At 43.0% G+C, this 18,511-nt stretch overlaps 1 protein-coding gene across 1 annotated transcript in view; it reads left to right on the forward strand.

The window, feature by feature from the left end:
- The window catches only part of PRRG4 (proline rich and Gla domain 4), a 588,682-nt gene that overhangs the window by 472,206 nt on the left and 97,965 nt on the right, over nucleotides 1–18,511 (forward strand). Inside the window, exon 4 of the mRNA XM_069623571.1 lies at nucleotides 5,007–5,055. Within this exon, the coding sequence (XP_069479672.1) occupies nucleotides 5,007–5,055 (49 nt within the window). The remainder of the gene's footprint in view (nucleotides 1–5,006; nucleotides 5,056–18,511) is intronic.

The following is an 18,511-nucleotide window of genomic DNA, read 5'->3' on the forward strand; positions in this document are numbered from 1 at the left end:
TTATTGGAAAAATTAAACAATATATATATATTACACTTTTATAAATAAATTAATATTTGATCGCACACTTATGAATATTACCGTGATCAACAATGGATAATATGACAATTGTATGCTTACTTAATCACTTAGGAATTGGTATAGAAAGGGTAAAGTAGCAGAGAATACCTTTATGGTTTCAAGGAAAAACAATGATGGAAAAGATTGCAACACAGGAATAACCTTGATTTGATTTCAACAAAAGACAATGTAATCACTTTTCCCCTTTTGGCAATTCACCCACCTCCCCCTTATGCAATATCAAAAGATGGAAAGGAGAGCACACAGTTCTCAGGAATACAATCAAATGTAGTTCAAAGTTCCAGTTCCCCCCAGCGAGCGGTTTTAGGCTTGTTGGAAAGCTTAGAATCTTAGCCAAAGATTCAAATTCCAAAGATACGGACGATTTTATGAAGGTAGTTTTTCAGAAATGAAATAATGATTCAAAATGACAGATGACAGTTTTACAGGTTTAAAATCGGAGAAGGGACACACGATTCTTATGATGCAGTTCTAAATTGGTTAAAATAGTTTGAATTAGATTATTTTAAACTAAGAGATTGGTCCTGGCACAGTTCTAGCTGAGTACTCACACTCTAAAGTTGAAATAGACCGTCAAGGTCTGATCAGGTTTAGACTGGACTCCTGGCGGGTGGTTCTGAAGTCACAGCTCTCTGGGTCAGCTCTGCTCTGCACTTCACAGCGGTCTGGTCTGTGGTTCTGCTGGTCTGGATCAAGTGGATTCTGGATACAGCACTGCTTTCTGGGTCTGCTGGTTCTGGCAAAAGTTCTTGGCAAAGAATCCAACAGCTCGCCCGGCTGTAGGATAGTTTGGTTGGATTGCTGGATTCTGAAGGCCTGCTGAGAAGAGCTACCAGCTTGTGGGTTAGGCCTTTGCTTTAAGTTCTGGAGTTATGTTCTGGATCTCTGTATGTAAAGTCTGGAATCTGGATTTGAAGTCGTCCGTCAAAATGCTCCGCAAGAAAGTAGAAAGTGAATGTCTCGCCTGTCCAAGCAGTCTCTTTTTATGTGTTTTGAAAGTGGGTGTGTGCGTGGGCATAACTAAGCCTGCCCCTCACAACTTATCATTGGCCAAGCTCTCCTCTCTCCCTTGATTGGTGGAAGGAAATGGAGTGTCATCGTGATGAGGTAGTTTATGGGTCAGAGGATCCACCCCTGGTCAATTTGCACACAAATCTATTCTTGATCCAAATACACATTTATCTATGTACCATTTTTCTAATATTATATGTCCAGTTAACATATTTTCTTTAGCACCAAACCATCCGATCCCTGTCTTTGTAAGATGTTGTGTCCACTTCTGACAGAATTCTGCCCTTTTCATCCAGATAACGACCTCTAAACTTCTCCAGATTATACACAAATGTGCACAAGGAATATGGGTATCAGATGATAAGGTGTCAGATTTTTAACATACATACATTTGGAGTAACAACCTATTTTCCGCTACTATCCCCCAGAACATACCACAGAGTCCTAATACCTCTTCAAATGTGCACAGAAAAATCACAAGAATAATGATATTAATTATATAATTTTGACAAGTCCGTACTATGAATTATCCATCTTTTTAAAATTATGCTCTGGCCCAGAGGGGTGTGGTTTCCCAAAGCACATGGTGGAATTTCTGGTTTGTCCACTTCCTCCAACTCAAGTTGCTCACAGAGGCACTGCCCCTCCCAGTTTTTCTCAAGAGGAAGCCATTTACGACCCCCCTGAATTACCATTTGCCTGAGCCAAGGAAGGCTCATTGTTCAGTTTCCTGCAGTCCCCAGGTGTTCCTCCCCTGATTCAATCAGAGAGGTGTCATCTCATTTTGGTGGGGGCAGCAGAAGGCAGCCAGGCCTGGGAATGCAGTGGCTGAGCAAGTTTCAACTCCTGTCGGGGTAGTTGCCGGGCAGAATTCAATATCTTTAAGCCAGGCTTCAGCTAAATGTCACTTTTGTTCCCAGTTTTTCTTCATTCAAATCAAACTTACAATTTTTACACATGCAGCTAGAATGCTGATTCTAAGTTCAAAACTATGACATTGAACAGTTGCAAACTATGTGACACTCAACAGTAGGTCACTCCTTTATTTTAAACATTGAGATTTTAGTGGCTTTCAGTCCAATTTAACTTAAGCTGCTGACATCCACAGCTCAGCCAGTTTTTTTATAAACATTGTTTTGGGCTCTTCATCTTTCCAGATTTTGTATGCACACAAGACTACATTCTGCCAAATGTCTGCTGGTGTTCATTGAGATTTTTGAATATGTTGCAATGTTTAAAATAGGCATTTTTAGCTTGCATTTCAGAGAAACAAAGGTGATTTCAAAGCGCTTTTTGAGCTAACAGGCACTGCTGTTTTTCCTTTGGCACACATTCCACTCATGGCACTCCTGGCCCATCACGCTCGCACTGGTGGGTGGTAGGTCAGGCAACCATTTTGGTGCGCGCAAAAACTGCATGGTTTTCCTGGATCCTGGCGCAAATGTGGGCTTTTTCGGCAATCTTGGATTTTCTGAGCCCACAGCCCCAAATGTTGCAGCATAATAACTCGAACATGGGTCAAAACCCCTGACAAGCAGCTTCGTTTGCTTTATCATGACCAGTGAGGCCTAAGCTTGAAGGCATTTTTGGAGGAGGGTACTATTGCCTGCCTAAATCAACTCCCATTGCGATAATTAGTAAAGAGCTTGGCTTAACGTCGATGTACGCAGTAACAACTCTCTGGTAAATGCTGTCCTTTTACCACAAATGCTTGATACCGCCGATTGAGGGTGGTTTTGCGGTATTAAAGACAGCCTTGTCAACGGCTAGGGAACAGATACTTGTGGAGTGGAGAAACATCTGTAGGGCTATTTTGGAGAGTGTGAGTCTATCAGAAAAGTTTCTAATGGAGAATCCCACCCATGGAAAGCAGAAGCTATACGATGTGGACTGGATTGAGACGCAAGAAGAAGCAAGTATAAGATCTGTGGCAAGAGCTTCCTGGATTCCAGAAGACGTGGCACGGTTCCCAGGTACTTGACAAAATGCCTTTGCCTTACCTGCGCAGTCAGTTTATGCTATGTGGCCTCAACCTGTTTCCCACAAAAGAGGTTACGGAAGTAAGGAAAGGCCAAAATTAACGAGACTTCTCTTGTAGAGTGTGTAATCAGAACCCAGAGACATTGTACCACCTAACCATGTTGTGCCCGGCCTTAAGGGATGTCATATCCATCGGACCCTAACTCAGAGTGAGTGATGGGACACTCTGAAGCAGGGAAAAGGGATTTCTCTGTCACTAGCCCCTCTTGCTTTTTAAAAGAAACTTTTGTGGAAATTGAAAGACGGGACTCAATTCGAAATTAAGGTTGGGCACAAACTAAGTGTACTATTGTGTATGTCCTGACAAATTGGTACTTCTGTTTTATATGGTAGAGGCAGACTGCTATTCATTTTCTGTTTTCCTTTAATGTTAATAAGACATGAAAATATTAGTATGATTGTTGTGGTCTAGCAGAAAGGTTTCTTTTGTAAACCATATGCTAATAATAAAAGAATTAAAAAAATATGCATGATACTGTACTTTTTTTATCTTTCAGTATTATCAGGTATCCTGGGTTGACTGACTTGACAACAAAACACATTGGCTCTATCTAGAGAGAGGGAAGAAGGTTTATGGATGGAGAAGGGGTTGAATGTATTGAAGCAGGGTCCTATCGCATTCTCTGATGATGGTCGTCCCCACACCCATAGAGGGATTCCTTCCCCATGTGATCCTCCTCCGGTGCACCACCCTAGGTGGCTTATTGTACTGTGTATGCACTGCCCTGCCCCATGGGAAGGTCTACCCTTAGGGGAGAACGGATGACATACTCAGATTCATCACGTAGGGGATCCCAATGTTTTGGTCGACTTGCTGCAAATTATTGGTCATTGCATGTACCAAAACATCCATCATCTACAATCAGATGTGTAACTAAACCTGGCCGAGTAAACTAGTCCATGGCGCAATTTTTGAGATCTTTTATGAGACAATTACAAGGCGGTTGGATCTTGTGGTGACCATTAGCAGAATTTGCATCCAGCAACCTCACGCATTTCACCACTAGGTTTTCCCTATTTATATCTACATTTGGGTTTCACCCTAGAATATTCCCATCACTATTCCACTTTCAGCAATGCCACAGGCACACTCACAAGCACAGGTATTGCAAGAAACACTTCAGAAAGTAATTATACATGTCAAGAGAGCCAAACAGATTGCAAAAGAAGTTGCAGATTGGGAAAGCTCAACGCTCCCCCCACCACCTCCAGTGTCAGATTGAAAAGTAAGTATAGCTTTTAACTAAACATGTAAAATACCCAGGTATTTTACCCACATTTACACCACAGTTTGTGGAAACATTTAAGCTGCTATGGACAATCAATCCAGTTGCAGTACACTGAGAGCTGTGCTTGCCTACTGCTGGGCCACTTGAACTTCTATTCATTCCTCCTTCTTGAGATGCTGCACTCTTGCATTCTTGCTTTGAGAGGTCAAGGTGTCCATATTACAATGGCAGTTATTCTCCAGGTTTTTCTCTGTAACCCAGTAAGACTACGGGGGAGAAGGGGGAGCAGGTGGTTGTTTGCAGGGACCCTGTCTTCCAGCCCTCTACCAGGCAAGTCTGTAGATACAGTGACATTGTTTTTGGTCTTTGCTAATGTATGCTGACTCCTAATTTGTGTCCTTTTGTACTCTTTGGCACCTCGTGAAGAACATGCTCCTTTCTTCCCTGATTTTGCCTCTCCACTTCCCACTGGGCAGTGGAATTCTGGGGTGTGGCGTTCATTCCGGGATGCTAGGGTCCAGGGAAAAGGGATGGGTTGGCATCCGAGTCCAGGAAAACGACTCTATTGCAAATGTGACGTGTTCCGTTTTAAACGAATACTGTAGCAACTTGCCTGTTTATATTTATGTTTGTATTTTTACACAGATGACATTTTGGAGGGAATATTTAACAAATGGTCCCTATGCAAAACCAGGTAGTACTTTTTATTGTTTTTCTATTGGAGTAGATTTAATTTAATTCAGAACAAAATATGTTTGCAATGTTTTTATAATGAACTATATAAATGTAGCTTTCAGAGCAAAATAGCAACTTTCAATGAATTTCATGATCCTTTTTGGATTAATGAACTTCTGTTAATTGACAGACTTAAGCAAATGTTAAAAACAGCATTGAAAGAAGTGATGCTGTGTAATGATGTACGTTGTTCGTTATGATTATCTACATTTTATAGGTCTGCCTTTTGGGAGGGGGTCTTTTATTAGATTAACATACTCTTTAGCAGATTCTACCTCTGCCACTCTGTTTGCTTATCATCAGACAAAATATGTGCAGTAACCCACATGGAAAATGCTGGGAATTTAGCCCCAAACTAATTCACTTGCAAATGACATTAATACATTTAGGAAATAAAGATCTCTGTGGCATCTCAATAACTGTAAATATTGGCACATTCTTCAAAGATACAATTGATATAATAAGACAGGGTTCCCTACTATTGCTAAACAGGCTCCCTGGCAAAATGCATTGTTCATTGACATGTTCAAAGTTATTGCTGATGATATGACATTTGATCGTTCCATTCACACTCAAGCAAGCTCCATTGAAAATCTGCATCAATCTTTTGAAATGTCTTAGAGCAATTCAGTTGACCCTGGATTGTATACCCACCCTGCCGAGTTTTCAGTATTGATCCAACAGCTGGCTCATAAAACTTTCACTGAAGTGGAAGCGGTGCTGCAATACCTCATAGAAGGTTTGGTAACCCATCTTTAAAAAAAATTAATCTAGGTCCATCAAAGTTTACCAATGTAATCTTGATCAAAATCTTGTAATTATATACAATGTGAATTTGATTTTTTTGCAATTGACTAGTAAATATTTCTGGATTCTAATCACAGTCTCGATCTGGATCAGTCGGCTTTGTGGCCCAAGCTTTTAACTAAATTGCATCTATCGATCCAATGACGAATAATTGAGGATAGTGATTTGATGCAACACAGCTCGTGTAATCCTCTTCTGTAGTATTTACCCTGGCCTTTTCGATAGACTAGTTTAAACATGTCTGGCTTTGAGAATCACTATTTAATTGTTTCAAGAGTTCCACGCTGCAAAATCATAAGATTGCATCTAGGATCTTGTTTTTCTCAGCCGTTCAAATCATTATATAGCACTCAACAAGGATCATCTTATTTCCTTTATTATCTTATATCCAGCTCTTGATAACAGTTCAGTCAAGATTCATTCCTATGCCTACTATGCTAAAATGTATAGGCAGAGAGAACTCCCCGGGGGCTCAGGCATGATGACTGCCTAGCATTTCTGCTCCATGAATGATCCCACACTGCAGGATCTGGAAACTAATTTTGCCCCCTGGTACATTTATGAGTCTACAGGATCCTGTCCCCACCCCAGGAGTATGGTGTTCAAGAGAGAGGAGCTTTCTTACAGGCTCTATTGAAAGTTCTTCAGAGTTGCGGCCTGGTGAGGCGATCAGAGCTGTCACCTGGGTGAGGGTTTTGTGGATGTGCACTCTTGAGATAAGGATGCTTATATGAAGGAGGAGAAGGTGTTCTCAGCTGGACAATTGCAATGGGTTGAACTGTAGCGGCGGGACCCAAAGCAGGGAGAGTGGGTGGGACCCCATTGGTCAGTGTGAGTCCTGTGAATACAGACAGCATGGGCCCCCTTCCTAATGCTCTGAGAGGCATTCAGACCACCAGTGGGGTTTCTCCATGCAACAAGGCCTAAAATGTGGTGTGCAGGAACAGAGAGGGGTAACCACATTAATCTTTCCCCTCCCGTCCCTGAGGACAATAGACCTCATTACAAGTTCGGCAGTGCAACAAAAAAGTGGTCGTAGTTCTTTAACCGACAGTTGTTTTGACAGTAAAGGAATTACTACTGTTTTTACTGCACTGCCCAATTCCGAGTTTGTCCTTAAAGTTAAGGTTTTACCTCCCGTGTCATGCTTTAGGTAAATCCTCCACTTTAAGGCCACATATTGGAGGAATTACTGGGTCAGAATTACCGTTCACTGTAATTCCACCAAGATCCCCAGGGAGTCCTATGTACTCTTAAAATGGGAATTTACACTGCCCTTCCAGCAGTCCTAATCCCATGGTATGTCCATTGTATGCCCATGTGACCGTGTTTGTGGGTAACAGTAAGCAAGTTTGGCGATACTTCAGCAGAATTATCGCCAAAATAGTAATGAGGCCCAGTGTATGCCTCCCTTATGAAGGCCATTTTATAAGGACATTTCCCTTGGTATGTAACTGGACCTATGTAGATGTAATCCTTTGCCTATGGCTGCATGTAATTTCTTTTTGTTTTAATTTATATTTATTGCCATTTTTCCATATACCACAATACAACAAACTCCCACAACAGCCCCAGGTCCAGGATCGAAACATCCTCTCTGGGGCTAAGAGTAAAGTAGAAGACAAGACTGAATTTCTGTAAAACAATCAGCTGTTGATGGTTGTACTAAAATTGAGATACAGTACCAGAGTTTGGAATGTGAAGAGGCTGACCTGGGACTGAAAGTTGATGATATGGGGGATTGCGAAAGCAGATGTAACATCAGAGCACTGGCAGTTCTGGAGAAGACGTTGAGCGCAAGATGAAGGACATTGTCATTATTATTTATGAGTCTACAGGATCCCGTCCCCACCCCAGGAGTATGGTGTTCAAGAGAGAGGAGCTTTCTTACAGGCTCTATTGAAAGTTCTTCAGAGTTGCGGCCTGGTGAGGTGATCAGAGCTGTCACCTGGGTGAGGGGTTTTGTGGATGTGCACTCTTGAGATAAGGAGGCCTACATGAAGGAGGAGAAGGTGCTCTCAGCTGGACAATTGCAATGGGTTGGACTGTAGCGGCGGGACCCAAAGCAGGGAGATTGGGTGGGACCCCATTGGTCAGTGTGAGTCCTGTGAATACAGACAGCATGGGCCCCCTTCCCAACGCTCAGAGAGGCATCCAGACCACCAGTGGGGATTCTCCATGCAACAAGGCCTAAAATGTGGTGTGCAGGAACAGAGAGGGGTAACCACATTAATCTTTCCCCTCCCGTCCCTGAAGACAATAGACCTCATTACAAGTTCGGCAGTGCAACAAAAAAGTGGTCGTAGTTCTTTAACCGACAGTTGTTTTGACAGTAAAGGAATTACCACTGTGTTTACTGTAATGCCCAACTCCGAGTTTGTCCTTAAAATTTCGGTTTTACCTCCCGTGTCATGCTTTAGGTAAATCCTCCACTTTAAGGCCAAATATTGGGGGGATTACTGGGTCAGAATTACCGTTCACTGTAATTCCACCAAAATCCCCATGGAGTCCTATGTACTCTTAAAATGGGAATTTACACTGCCCTTCCAGCAGTCCTAATCCCATGGTATGCCCATTGTATGCCCATGTGACCGTGTTTGTGGCTAACAGTAAGCAAGTTTGGCGGTACTTCGGCAGAATTATCGCCAAAATAGTAATGAGGCCCAGTGTATGCCTCCCTTATGAAGGCCATTTTATAAGGACATTTCCCTCGGTATGTAACTGGACCTATGTAGATGTAATCCTTTGCCTATGGCTGCATGTAATTTCTTTTTGTTTTAATTTATATTTATATTTATTGCCATTTTTCCATATACCACAATACAACAAACTCCCACAACAGACCCAGGTCCAGGATCGAAACATCCTCTCTGGGGCTAAGTAAAGTAGAAGACAAAACTGAATTTCTGTAAAACAATCAGCTGTTGATGGTTGTACTAAAATTGAGATATAGTACCAGAGTTTGGAATGTGAAGAGGCTGACCTGGGACTGAAAGTTGATGATATGGGGGATTGCGAAAGCAGATGTAACATTAGAGCACTGGCAGTTCTGGAGAAGACGTTGAGCGCAAGATGAAGGACATTGTCATTATTCTTTACAGAGATATATGAGGCAAATAAATCCAGCTAGATAGTGCACACAGAGGTAGGGACCCAGCCTTGTTTCAATGCTCAATTATAGACTAATGCAATGTTTATCTTGAAAAAGTCGAGATCTTGAAGAAAGCAAGATAGTTGGAGAAGATTGAATATGAGGTGGAGCATATCAGAATTTCCCAAGACTTTTGTATACTAATGCTGAAAAGATGGAAGGAGAGTGAGGTACTGACAACCTGGCTAGTAGTGAAGGAGAGAGGAATCTGATATCTATCAGGATGGCCCTTCTCATTGATGTTTGAAGGCTCTACCTGTCCATCCAACTACCACCCTATTTCAATCAGGTCCTTCCTCAGGAAACTGCTGGAGAAGCTGGCCTTGCCCCAACTCAACTCGCACACTGAACTTGTCGGTTGTCTCCATGATCATCAGTCTGGATTCCGAGCATCCAGAGGCACAGAAACTGTTGTTCTGAACACCCGTGAAAAACTGCTTGCATTCCTGGACTCCAGCTCCCCAGCTGTCCCCATTCTACTTGATCTCTCTTCTGCCTTTGACACTGTCAACCATTCCATACTCATACAAAGGCTCCAAGGTACCCTTAGTATCTCGGAACGCACTTGAATGGCTGACTTCTTTCCTAACTGACTGATCTTCCCATATCATCCTGGGCACTTTCTCCTCTCCCACTTCGTCCTCCACCTGTGGTGTCCCCGAGCAGTTCATCCTTTTCCCCTTGCTCTTTAACATCTACCTTGCACAGCTGGCACACCTCATCTCCTCCTTCTCCCTCGACTTCCAGTGTTTTGCAGATGGCACTCAGCTCATCTTCAGACTTCCTGCTGACTCACTTGCACATTCCTTCATCCCTGACTGCTTGTCTGCCATCCAGGCTTGGTGCTCTTCCAATGATCTCTGCCTCAATGCCAGCAAAACTGAGATGCTTCCCATTGGGACACATGCTCCCTCCTTCTTCCCTTCCCTCTGGTCTCCCACCTTGGGCTCTCCCCCTGCTCCTTCTTCTGAAGCTAGAAGCCTTGGAGCCATCTTTGACACCTCTATATCCTTCCTCTCTCACACGCATGACATTGCTAGGAAGTTTCACTCCCAACTCTTCCTTCTCAAAGGAATTCTCCCTTTTCTCACTTTCCCCCAGAAACTCAATGTTTCCCAAGTCCTGGTTCTCTCTAGGCTTGACTACTGCAAAAGCCTCCTCCTCAGTCTACCTTCTTCCACTTTGCGATCCCTTCAGCTAATCTGGAATAGAGCTGCAGAATTTATTGTTGGCCTTAAGCCCAGGGACCACATCTCTCCTGCCCTAAAAAGTCCCCAGTGGCTCCCGGTTGCTGCACAGATCAAATTCAAATCCCTCTGCATCATTTGCAAGGCTGTCTGGGGCCGGGGCTACACTATCTGCAACTCTCTCTTACCAAATACTTTCTCTCTAGACCGCTATGTTCCTCTGGCACCAACTCCCTGTGTGTAAAGCGTTTTGCCAAACAGAGAACAGGAGGATGTTAGCTTTCCTCCGCTGGATCCCTCATATGGAACAGCCTCCCCATACCTCTGCGTCTTGAGCAGGGCCATCTTAAGTTCTGAAAGCACCTCAAGGCTTTCCTCTTTTCCTCCTCCTTGCCTTCTTCCCTCCTCTGCTAATCTCACAGTTGCTGTGATTGGTATCTTGGACACTTATGCATCCTCGGGGGCCCTGACCAGTCACACTGAATCTCACCAGCTTCTGTTTACCCTCAGCACTTGCCTTGGCACACCCTCCGCACTGGATTCTCACACTTTTCTCTTGGTCACATAGCACTTACGATACCATGCAATAATCTGTGGCTCACCCCCGAGCACGGACACCTCAGCTCCTACCCTACTGCCCTCTTCCTTGCTGCACTTGCACATTCTGAATGCTCACAAGACATAGTAGGTTTGGCCGCCCATTCCCTCACTGTATTTTCTTTGTATATTTGAATTGTTTTGCAATCCAATGTTCGCTCCCTGTTGCCCTGTGGGTGCTTTGAAAGAGAAGTCCTTCGCTGTATAAGCGCCTAACAAGCAAACAATAAATAAATCAAATAAGTGAACCGCTTCATATAACTGAGACAATAGACCTACTCCAAACTCTGAGTGACTTTCAAGAGAAGGGGACAGCAGAGACATCTCTGAGGAGCCTCATGCTTTTCAGGAAAAAGGCTACACAAAAACGCAAAATGGACCACACAGGAATATCTGTTCCACTTGAAAATCTAGAAGAATTAATAGGGAAGCACCAAACAAGACATGAATGCTAATGATGGGTTGTTTCTGGGGTTTTGTTTGGTCGTTTCATTGGTGGGGAGTTTGGGTTTTGGTTTTGGATATGAACTTGATATTGTCAGACAATAAAATACTGTTGACAACTTTATATGCATGGGGTGGTTGCATGTGATAAGAACTGGGGAAAATAGGAAGGAAGAGAGTTTGGAGGGATGCAAGTGTTTTTTTTTTTTTAAATTGTTGGTATTTTTTTATTTAGCATTTGTTTTACAAACCAAACCTTTCCGCCAAAACACACCGAGTACAAACAAACAAAATTATTAATAATACAATCAATCACATCCACATCACAAGCATCCTTAGTGCACTGAATAAAAACAATTTTTTTTAGAGCTACTAAATTACTATCAAAAAGAAAATTGAGTAACAGTTTTCCTCAGTCCTCCTGTGCATTCCTTCTTTCAATTTCTTCAAAAATGGGCCTCACAAATTCCAGGATAGCCAGAGATGCAGCAATCCTTGAGCCCTACATTAGTACATTCCATATCTCATTGAAGGATAGAGTCTGATAATCACGAAAGAATTTCCCCAGCAGCTTGTGTCTAGTGTCCCCTAGGTCCGGACATTGCATAACTAAGTGGAACATTGTCTCTTGTGTATCTTTGCACAGTCTGCTAGAGACATCCCGAAGTGTTGTATATTTCCTCACTTCCAGTCTCTTTAGTGGGTAGCAGGTTCAGACGTAATCTCAAGAACTGGCTACGCAGTGAGTCCGAGGGGAATGATAGCCCGGGATTGAACCGCGCCTTCGTCAGTCAATGAAACTCCTGCCATTGATCTTATATTTATTCACCATCTCCAACGTCTCGATCCAGTCCTGATCCTATAACTTCCTTTTAACGTGGTCCGGATTCCCCAGAAGCAGTTCTTCTGTCAAGCAGAAGGACTCCAGAATTCCCATACACTTGGTACTCCAGTCCACAAGGGTATCTTCCTTTCCTAGCGTTAAGGCAATATTTATAGCTGTGAACCCCCCTTCCGCCGGTGGTTGTAGGCACGCGTGATAAAAAGCCATCATCTTCCAAACTGTGATCACATAAATAGACGTCAGGCCAAGTTCTTTCCTAAGTATCACCATTGGTGTTCATTTCAGGAGGGAGAGTACATATCCCCAAAAGGTTCCCTCTAATCTCAACCAAATGTTCCAACAGACTGAGAACGAAGCTTCTGCACCGTATGTCAGGATCGGTAATACCTTCATCCTGAAAAAGTCCAGCACTGGTACGAAAGAAAATGTGCAGTGGTGAAAAGTAATCCGTCTTGCCTGAGTTGCAAGATTTTTAGTTTTGCTCCTTAAGTTTTTTTCTCTATGAGAATCAGTGTTGCTCACATTTATGGACATTCCCAAGTAAGTAATTTCTGAGTCTTCTGGAATCCTTGCTCCATCCAAAAACCAGCCCCTGAATTTTACTCTTCTACCCTGCTTTCGGCCAAACACCAAGATTCTCGATTTTGCTGCGTTTATCTACAAGCCATTTTCAGAAACATAGGTGACCAAAGCATCAAGCTGACACTGCAGACCGATCTGGGTCTGATCCATAAGCATCAGATCATCTGCATAAAGTATTTTGTGAACTTGTGTTCCTGCAAGACTTGGCAGAATGAATCTCGTGTTTTTAAATGCAGATTCTATATCTGAGATATATAGACTGAATGTGGCTGGTGCTAGACAACAGCCCTGCTTTAAGCCAGTAGCCGTTTGAATGGGTGCAGTTAGATTACCAGAATTGTCCAGTCTTACTCTAAAGGTTGTGTCATACTATAGTTCGATCCACGGTATCAAATGCCTGAGACAGGTCTATAGAGGCTACATTGATGTTGATGTTAGATTTTGACTTTACTCTGTTCTTCAGGAGATTGATTAGGAAGAGGTTTAGGATCGTGCCTATCCCCTTAACGAAACCAACCTGCCAATAGTCGTAATGTCTTCTGTCCATACTCCACCTGTTCAGATGCTTAAGGAGCAATGCTGCAAACAGCTTCCCGATGACATCAAGAAGGGTGATAGGCCTGTAGTTTACTGGAGCAGATCTATTGCCCTTCATAAAGATGGGTACCACAACTGACGTCGATGAGGCAGGAATCTTTTTAGATGCTTTAATGGCATCAAACATAACCTTCATGAACAAAGCCCATTGGTCTGTTTTTTTTTTTAGAATTACGTTAGTGAGGCCGTCAGGACCCGCTGCTCTTGAATTGCTAGATGACTTTACCAATGCAAGAATATCCTCCTTCTCCATCTCAAACAACCAAGGGCAGCGTTCCTCTGTCGCGTTCCCCACTTCAACCTGATTATCAACTGCATATAGTGCAGTGAAGTGCGTAATCTAGTCCTTAGCCAGTACTGGGTTTACCAACACAGACTTTTGAGGAGCTTCCATAGCGTTGAAGACTCCTCCACATTTCTCCAGTATTTTTAGAAGCCACTATCTTCAACATATGTTCAGCATCCTGGTGATCTGTGTTGTTTTATCCAGTTTTTATAGTATTGTTTCCCAGTTTTGAGAGCGTCTGAAGTTGCTGATGTAGCTAGTTTCCTATTTTGTCTTTTTAGGCGGTTTAGCCATTTGGTCCTGTTCAGCCCTCTATATCAAATTTATGACGATTTACAAAAGATTTCCTTGCACCATGGTTGCCTTTTTCCAAGTATTTCGTCAGATGCTGCGGAAAATCTAAATAAACTTGCCCTGGAGAGTCGGCTAATAATGTAAATACATTACAGATGTTTCCAGAGGTCAATCTTATCCTACTCCTTCCCAGGTTAATACCCAAGATTTCCAACTTAGCAGGTGTGGTAGACCAACCCACCATAGACAACCTCATAATATTATGGTCACTGAACCGAGTTGGAAATATCTCCAGGGACTCCAAGGAGTCTGAAACGTTCTCGGAAGCAAAAATATTATCTAGAATTTGCTCATCTTTGCCCCTTTGCCAAGTGTGGTGTGGTGGAATATCCCCCTTTGTAGAACAGTTGATCATTTAGAAATTTCTCAGATCGAGTTCTCTCCTCCATAGTAGGCCTCTTTATGCTGCTTTAATTAAACTAAGAGCCAAGTTTCTGATCAATTCCGAATTGTTGTTGAAACAGTGAATGTCAAGATCCCCGCAGATGATGATGTGCAAACCTGGTCAAAGGACCATAGCTTCATCAATCTCGTCCATGACCATCTTGACAAAGTTCTTTGCCAACACTGAGTTATTATTCCAATACAAATTGCATAAACAGAGGTGACTACCTTCACCATCCTGTTTAGTGGTCTTTTTAAATAGGGCAATCTGTATCAGTGGTGTAACGTTTCTCACAAAAACAGTCTCCAAAACACTCAAATTGTTGTCAATCAAAAGAAGTCCTGCCATCGGGCGACCTGATTTATCTTTAGCTGCCAGATTGATATGTATGAAAAAACCTTCAAGCATCGGGATTTCACTTAACCAAGTTTCCTGGAGACATATCACGTCAAATTGATCAAACTTGAGGTCTCCCTTTCCAAAGAGGTGCCAAAACCCTCTGGTATTCCAGCTTCCGACCACAAACTCCCGGGTCTCTTCAAGATCTAAAGACTTTGGGCATTATGAGCTAGATTCCATGGCACCCGCCAACCAACCCCATCTTTCTTAGTCTTTTTCTTTCAATCTTTATTCTGTCGTATCCTTCGGATCACATAACGGACAAGTGTTTTCCACCACAATGCGTAGATTTGCCCTCCTGTTGGCCCCTATGTTTTGGGATGGTTCACGCACCGGACGCTTCTGCAACCCTCCTTTTGCAAAATTAGTATGGGATCTGTGATTCTCTTGTGCCGGAGTTAGCAGAGACTCTTTGTAATCTATCTTTTTTCTGTTTGCTTTTGACGTCAGCTCATAAGGTTCTAGTTCCTTTAATCGAAAGCCCATAGTAGAGAGTTTGGATACCGCCCTCAGAATAAGAAGTTTGATCTTTGCAGATGAGAAGTAAATCTCCACTTTATCTTGTCTTAACTCATTAGGGAATTCTATAAAATGTAGGTCATTTGATTGAATACTCCTCAAGGTTGGAAGACTGTGAAGGAGTTGTAGGACATTAGCCTGATTGAGGGTGAGATCATCTTTAATGTGTAGTATCCTCTCAAGACCCTCGTAGTCTCCTCATCCTTCTGAGTTTTGCAAGTATCCAGCGGTTCACTCCAGGTAACCCCCTTGGGCGCCTCTGCTGTGTTACCCTTCTTCCGAATTGGATCTGGTCTCATTAAAGCTTTTTGTTTTTGATCCAAAGTCCTAAACACAGCCCTCCTCTTTCAAGTTGGGGTATCATTTGTTACCTCCTGGAAAGAATTCTCAATTGTCGCCCGCGTGCGTCCACTTACTCCTGTGTCCCAACTCTGGTCACTATCCACTGATACTTTGGACAGGTCTCCCGGATCTGACCCACTCTCCAATTCCTCCTCTTCCATTCCCATTTCAGATTCCTCTTCAGACTTTGAGTCATCCAGTAGCAATTCCTCCTGTATCGTCTGTCCCTGCAAGGCCTCAATTTGGTGTATACTGTCAAGGTCTGAGGGGTTATCATCTTCTTCGAACAAATAGGTGGAAAGATTAATTAGATCATCAATATCCTCCATCTCGAAGGCCTTCTGGTTAGGTCTATCAAGCCCATCTTGAACACTGATACTGGGCCCCTGTGTTGGTAGAATGACATCCTCTATGACTTTGTCATTATCAGTTGAGACGCTTGAGGAATTTTTAGGTCCCCCCAATATTACCCTCTGAGCTAGAACATTGGGTTGAGTCTCCTTGTTTGAAATCTTTGTAGGTCTGGATATCTTAAGGTTCCTGACTAGCACTGTTGAACTCTGTCCTTCTTTAGACAGTTGTGTTTTTTTCTTTAGCTTCAGTTTATTTGTAATGGCTAATTTTAAAGCATCTCTTTTGTTCCTACTCTGGGCGAGACCGTCTGGGATTTTTGAGAAGATCTCATAGGTCGTATCTCCCTTTTTATTCAGCGAGACTGCATTCCGAATAGAGGGCTGTGCACTCAACACATCTGGCTGCTTCAAACTTGGTTCGCTTTCTTCATTCAAACCTATATGGCTGATTCCGTCATTTGGTTCGACGTTTCTTGTCAGAGCCGATCCTTGCTCGTCTTGCCTTACTCCAATGCGCTCACCAATTTTCCCTACGTTGGAATTAGATGTGGCTACACCAATTTGTGTCTTCAAAATTTTGTTAACTTGTAACGGCAATCGACCATTATCTTCAGTGTTGCCATCCAATGTAGTTGGTGTATATATGCTTTTTTGAGATGTTTCTCATTTTGTTTTATTTAACCAATATAATAGGGTCCAGAATGCTCTTTAGGATATTTGTATATTGTTCCTTTTTTTCCAGCATTCCCTTCAGGGCTGAGACAAAACCTTCAACAAATAACATCTTTCAATGGGGCATAGCTATTACTGTTGTCTGATCTTTCAGCTTGTCAAATTTTCATATAGGTTCATGAAAGGTGCCATAGTTACAGACAGGACTGCAATCATCCCTGCATCTAGTGATGGTTTTGGCACTGATTGCTCTTCTACTTGTGAAGCTACGAGGTCCAGCACCATATCTTCAACGGACAATGCTGCCTGTGCATGTGTAAAAGATGTTTCTCTGTTGGAGGAGAGCCTTGGGCGTTTGTTCGATGTTTACCTACCACTCAATGTTTTTACACTTGAAGATGACTTTTTGGATAGGGCTGGGACTCTACCCACACACACACTGTCTCACATATAGGTTATTTACGGGAGGCTTCTATGTCCTGCGCCCAATTCCTCAGGGCTTCCGGAACCACCATGGAAGAACCTGTTCTCACTTGTCTATGTCCTTGACCAACGTTCTTCTCATGGTTCTTATCATGACTAAAGAGTGTAGTACCTCTAGAGCTGGTAGTTGTTCCCCACAATCCTGAGGTGCCATCCTCTTCGACTCCTTCTTGAGAGAGGATACTCTCATGCCTGTTTCCAGCAAGCGAGGAACTTATCTGAGGGAGCAAGGGCCCGTTGTCATTGACCCTATTCACAGGTCTTCATTTCTCATCAGATACAGAATCTAATTTGCGTGAGTAGAAAAAGCACTGTTTTGATTGCAGAACTACCAGTGTCAGGCCCCTTGGTTTCCATACCACCTTATTAGTCGTTAGTTTTTTTAGAGATATTGTCTTTCGAGGCCTTACTGAAAGTGTAGACTACATCTGCTGCCTTGCCCATGGCATCCATTCGCTCAGATGAACCCTCAACCAACAACGGTGTTACCCCTAATGCAGCTGGCTCCTAATTTTCCAGAGTGCGTACTAACTAAATCATTTGAATTGATTGGGGTTTGTACCTCTCTCGGGGTATCAAATGCTGCGACCTGGATCACATCCAAGGCCTCAGAAATATTATTAGGTACATGTTCACCTGGTATTTCTCCTGGAAGCTCCAAGATGTTGGTTGGAGAATTTGTTTTGTGCCAATTTGAACCTCCACATTTATTGGGCAACTCTGCTGCATTGGAGAAGATCTGGAGCTCAAAGCAGACGGCTGCTCCATATTGTATGGTTGCTCTATGTTAGGTAAATGTCACTATATGCTAAGTGATTGTAAGACTAATCCGCCCCACTGGCAAATCCACAGAGTATCCAGAGAGTGTCCAACACCTGACGCTCACCCCCTTAGGCACACCACCTTGGAATCTTTCAGTAGTCTTTAATTGCTCCCCATGTGGATCAAAGGGCGTAAGCCCCACAGCCTCCACACGTACGTGCCAGGCAGAAAAGAGGGATAGAGGAAAGAAATAGTGCAGGAAGTGTATAACCCACAATGCGACACAGCCCCTGGTAATCCCTCAGGGTGTTGTGTAGCAATTGTGCAGAGGATTGTATTGACACACTGTGAAGTGTTAAGGCTTAGAAGTCAGAGACGTCGAAGGTCGAATCCTGCCTACATAGGCGAAATTTGAACACAGCTGTTTACGAGTTCAATAAAGAAATTTCACACAGCCTTGCAGCAGTGCCACCAGTACGATAATAATAAGTTGATAGTTTGTAGCGGCTGATTGCACTATCCCACCGTAGCATGTAATCTCTGGGAAGTTTCAACGTCAACCAGCCCAGTCCAACACACTCAAAACTGGGGCTGCATGCAGCAGCGAATTGATGTAATTTCATGTTATTACATACACGTATCAAGCAAGCT

The sequence above is a fragment of the Ambystoma mexicanum genome, chromosome 11, assembly GCF_040938575.1.
Source record: "Ambystoma mexicanum isolate Mex_15411 chromosome 11, UKY_AmexF1_1, whole genome shotgun sequence".
In the NCBI taxonomy this organism is placed as follows: domain Eukaryota; kingdom Metazoa; phylum Chordata; class Amphibia; order Caudata; family Ambystomatidae; genus Ambystoma; species Ambystoma mexicanum.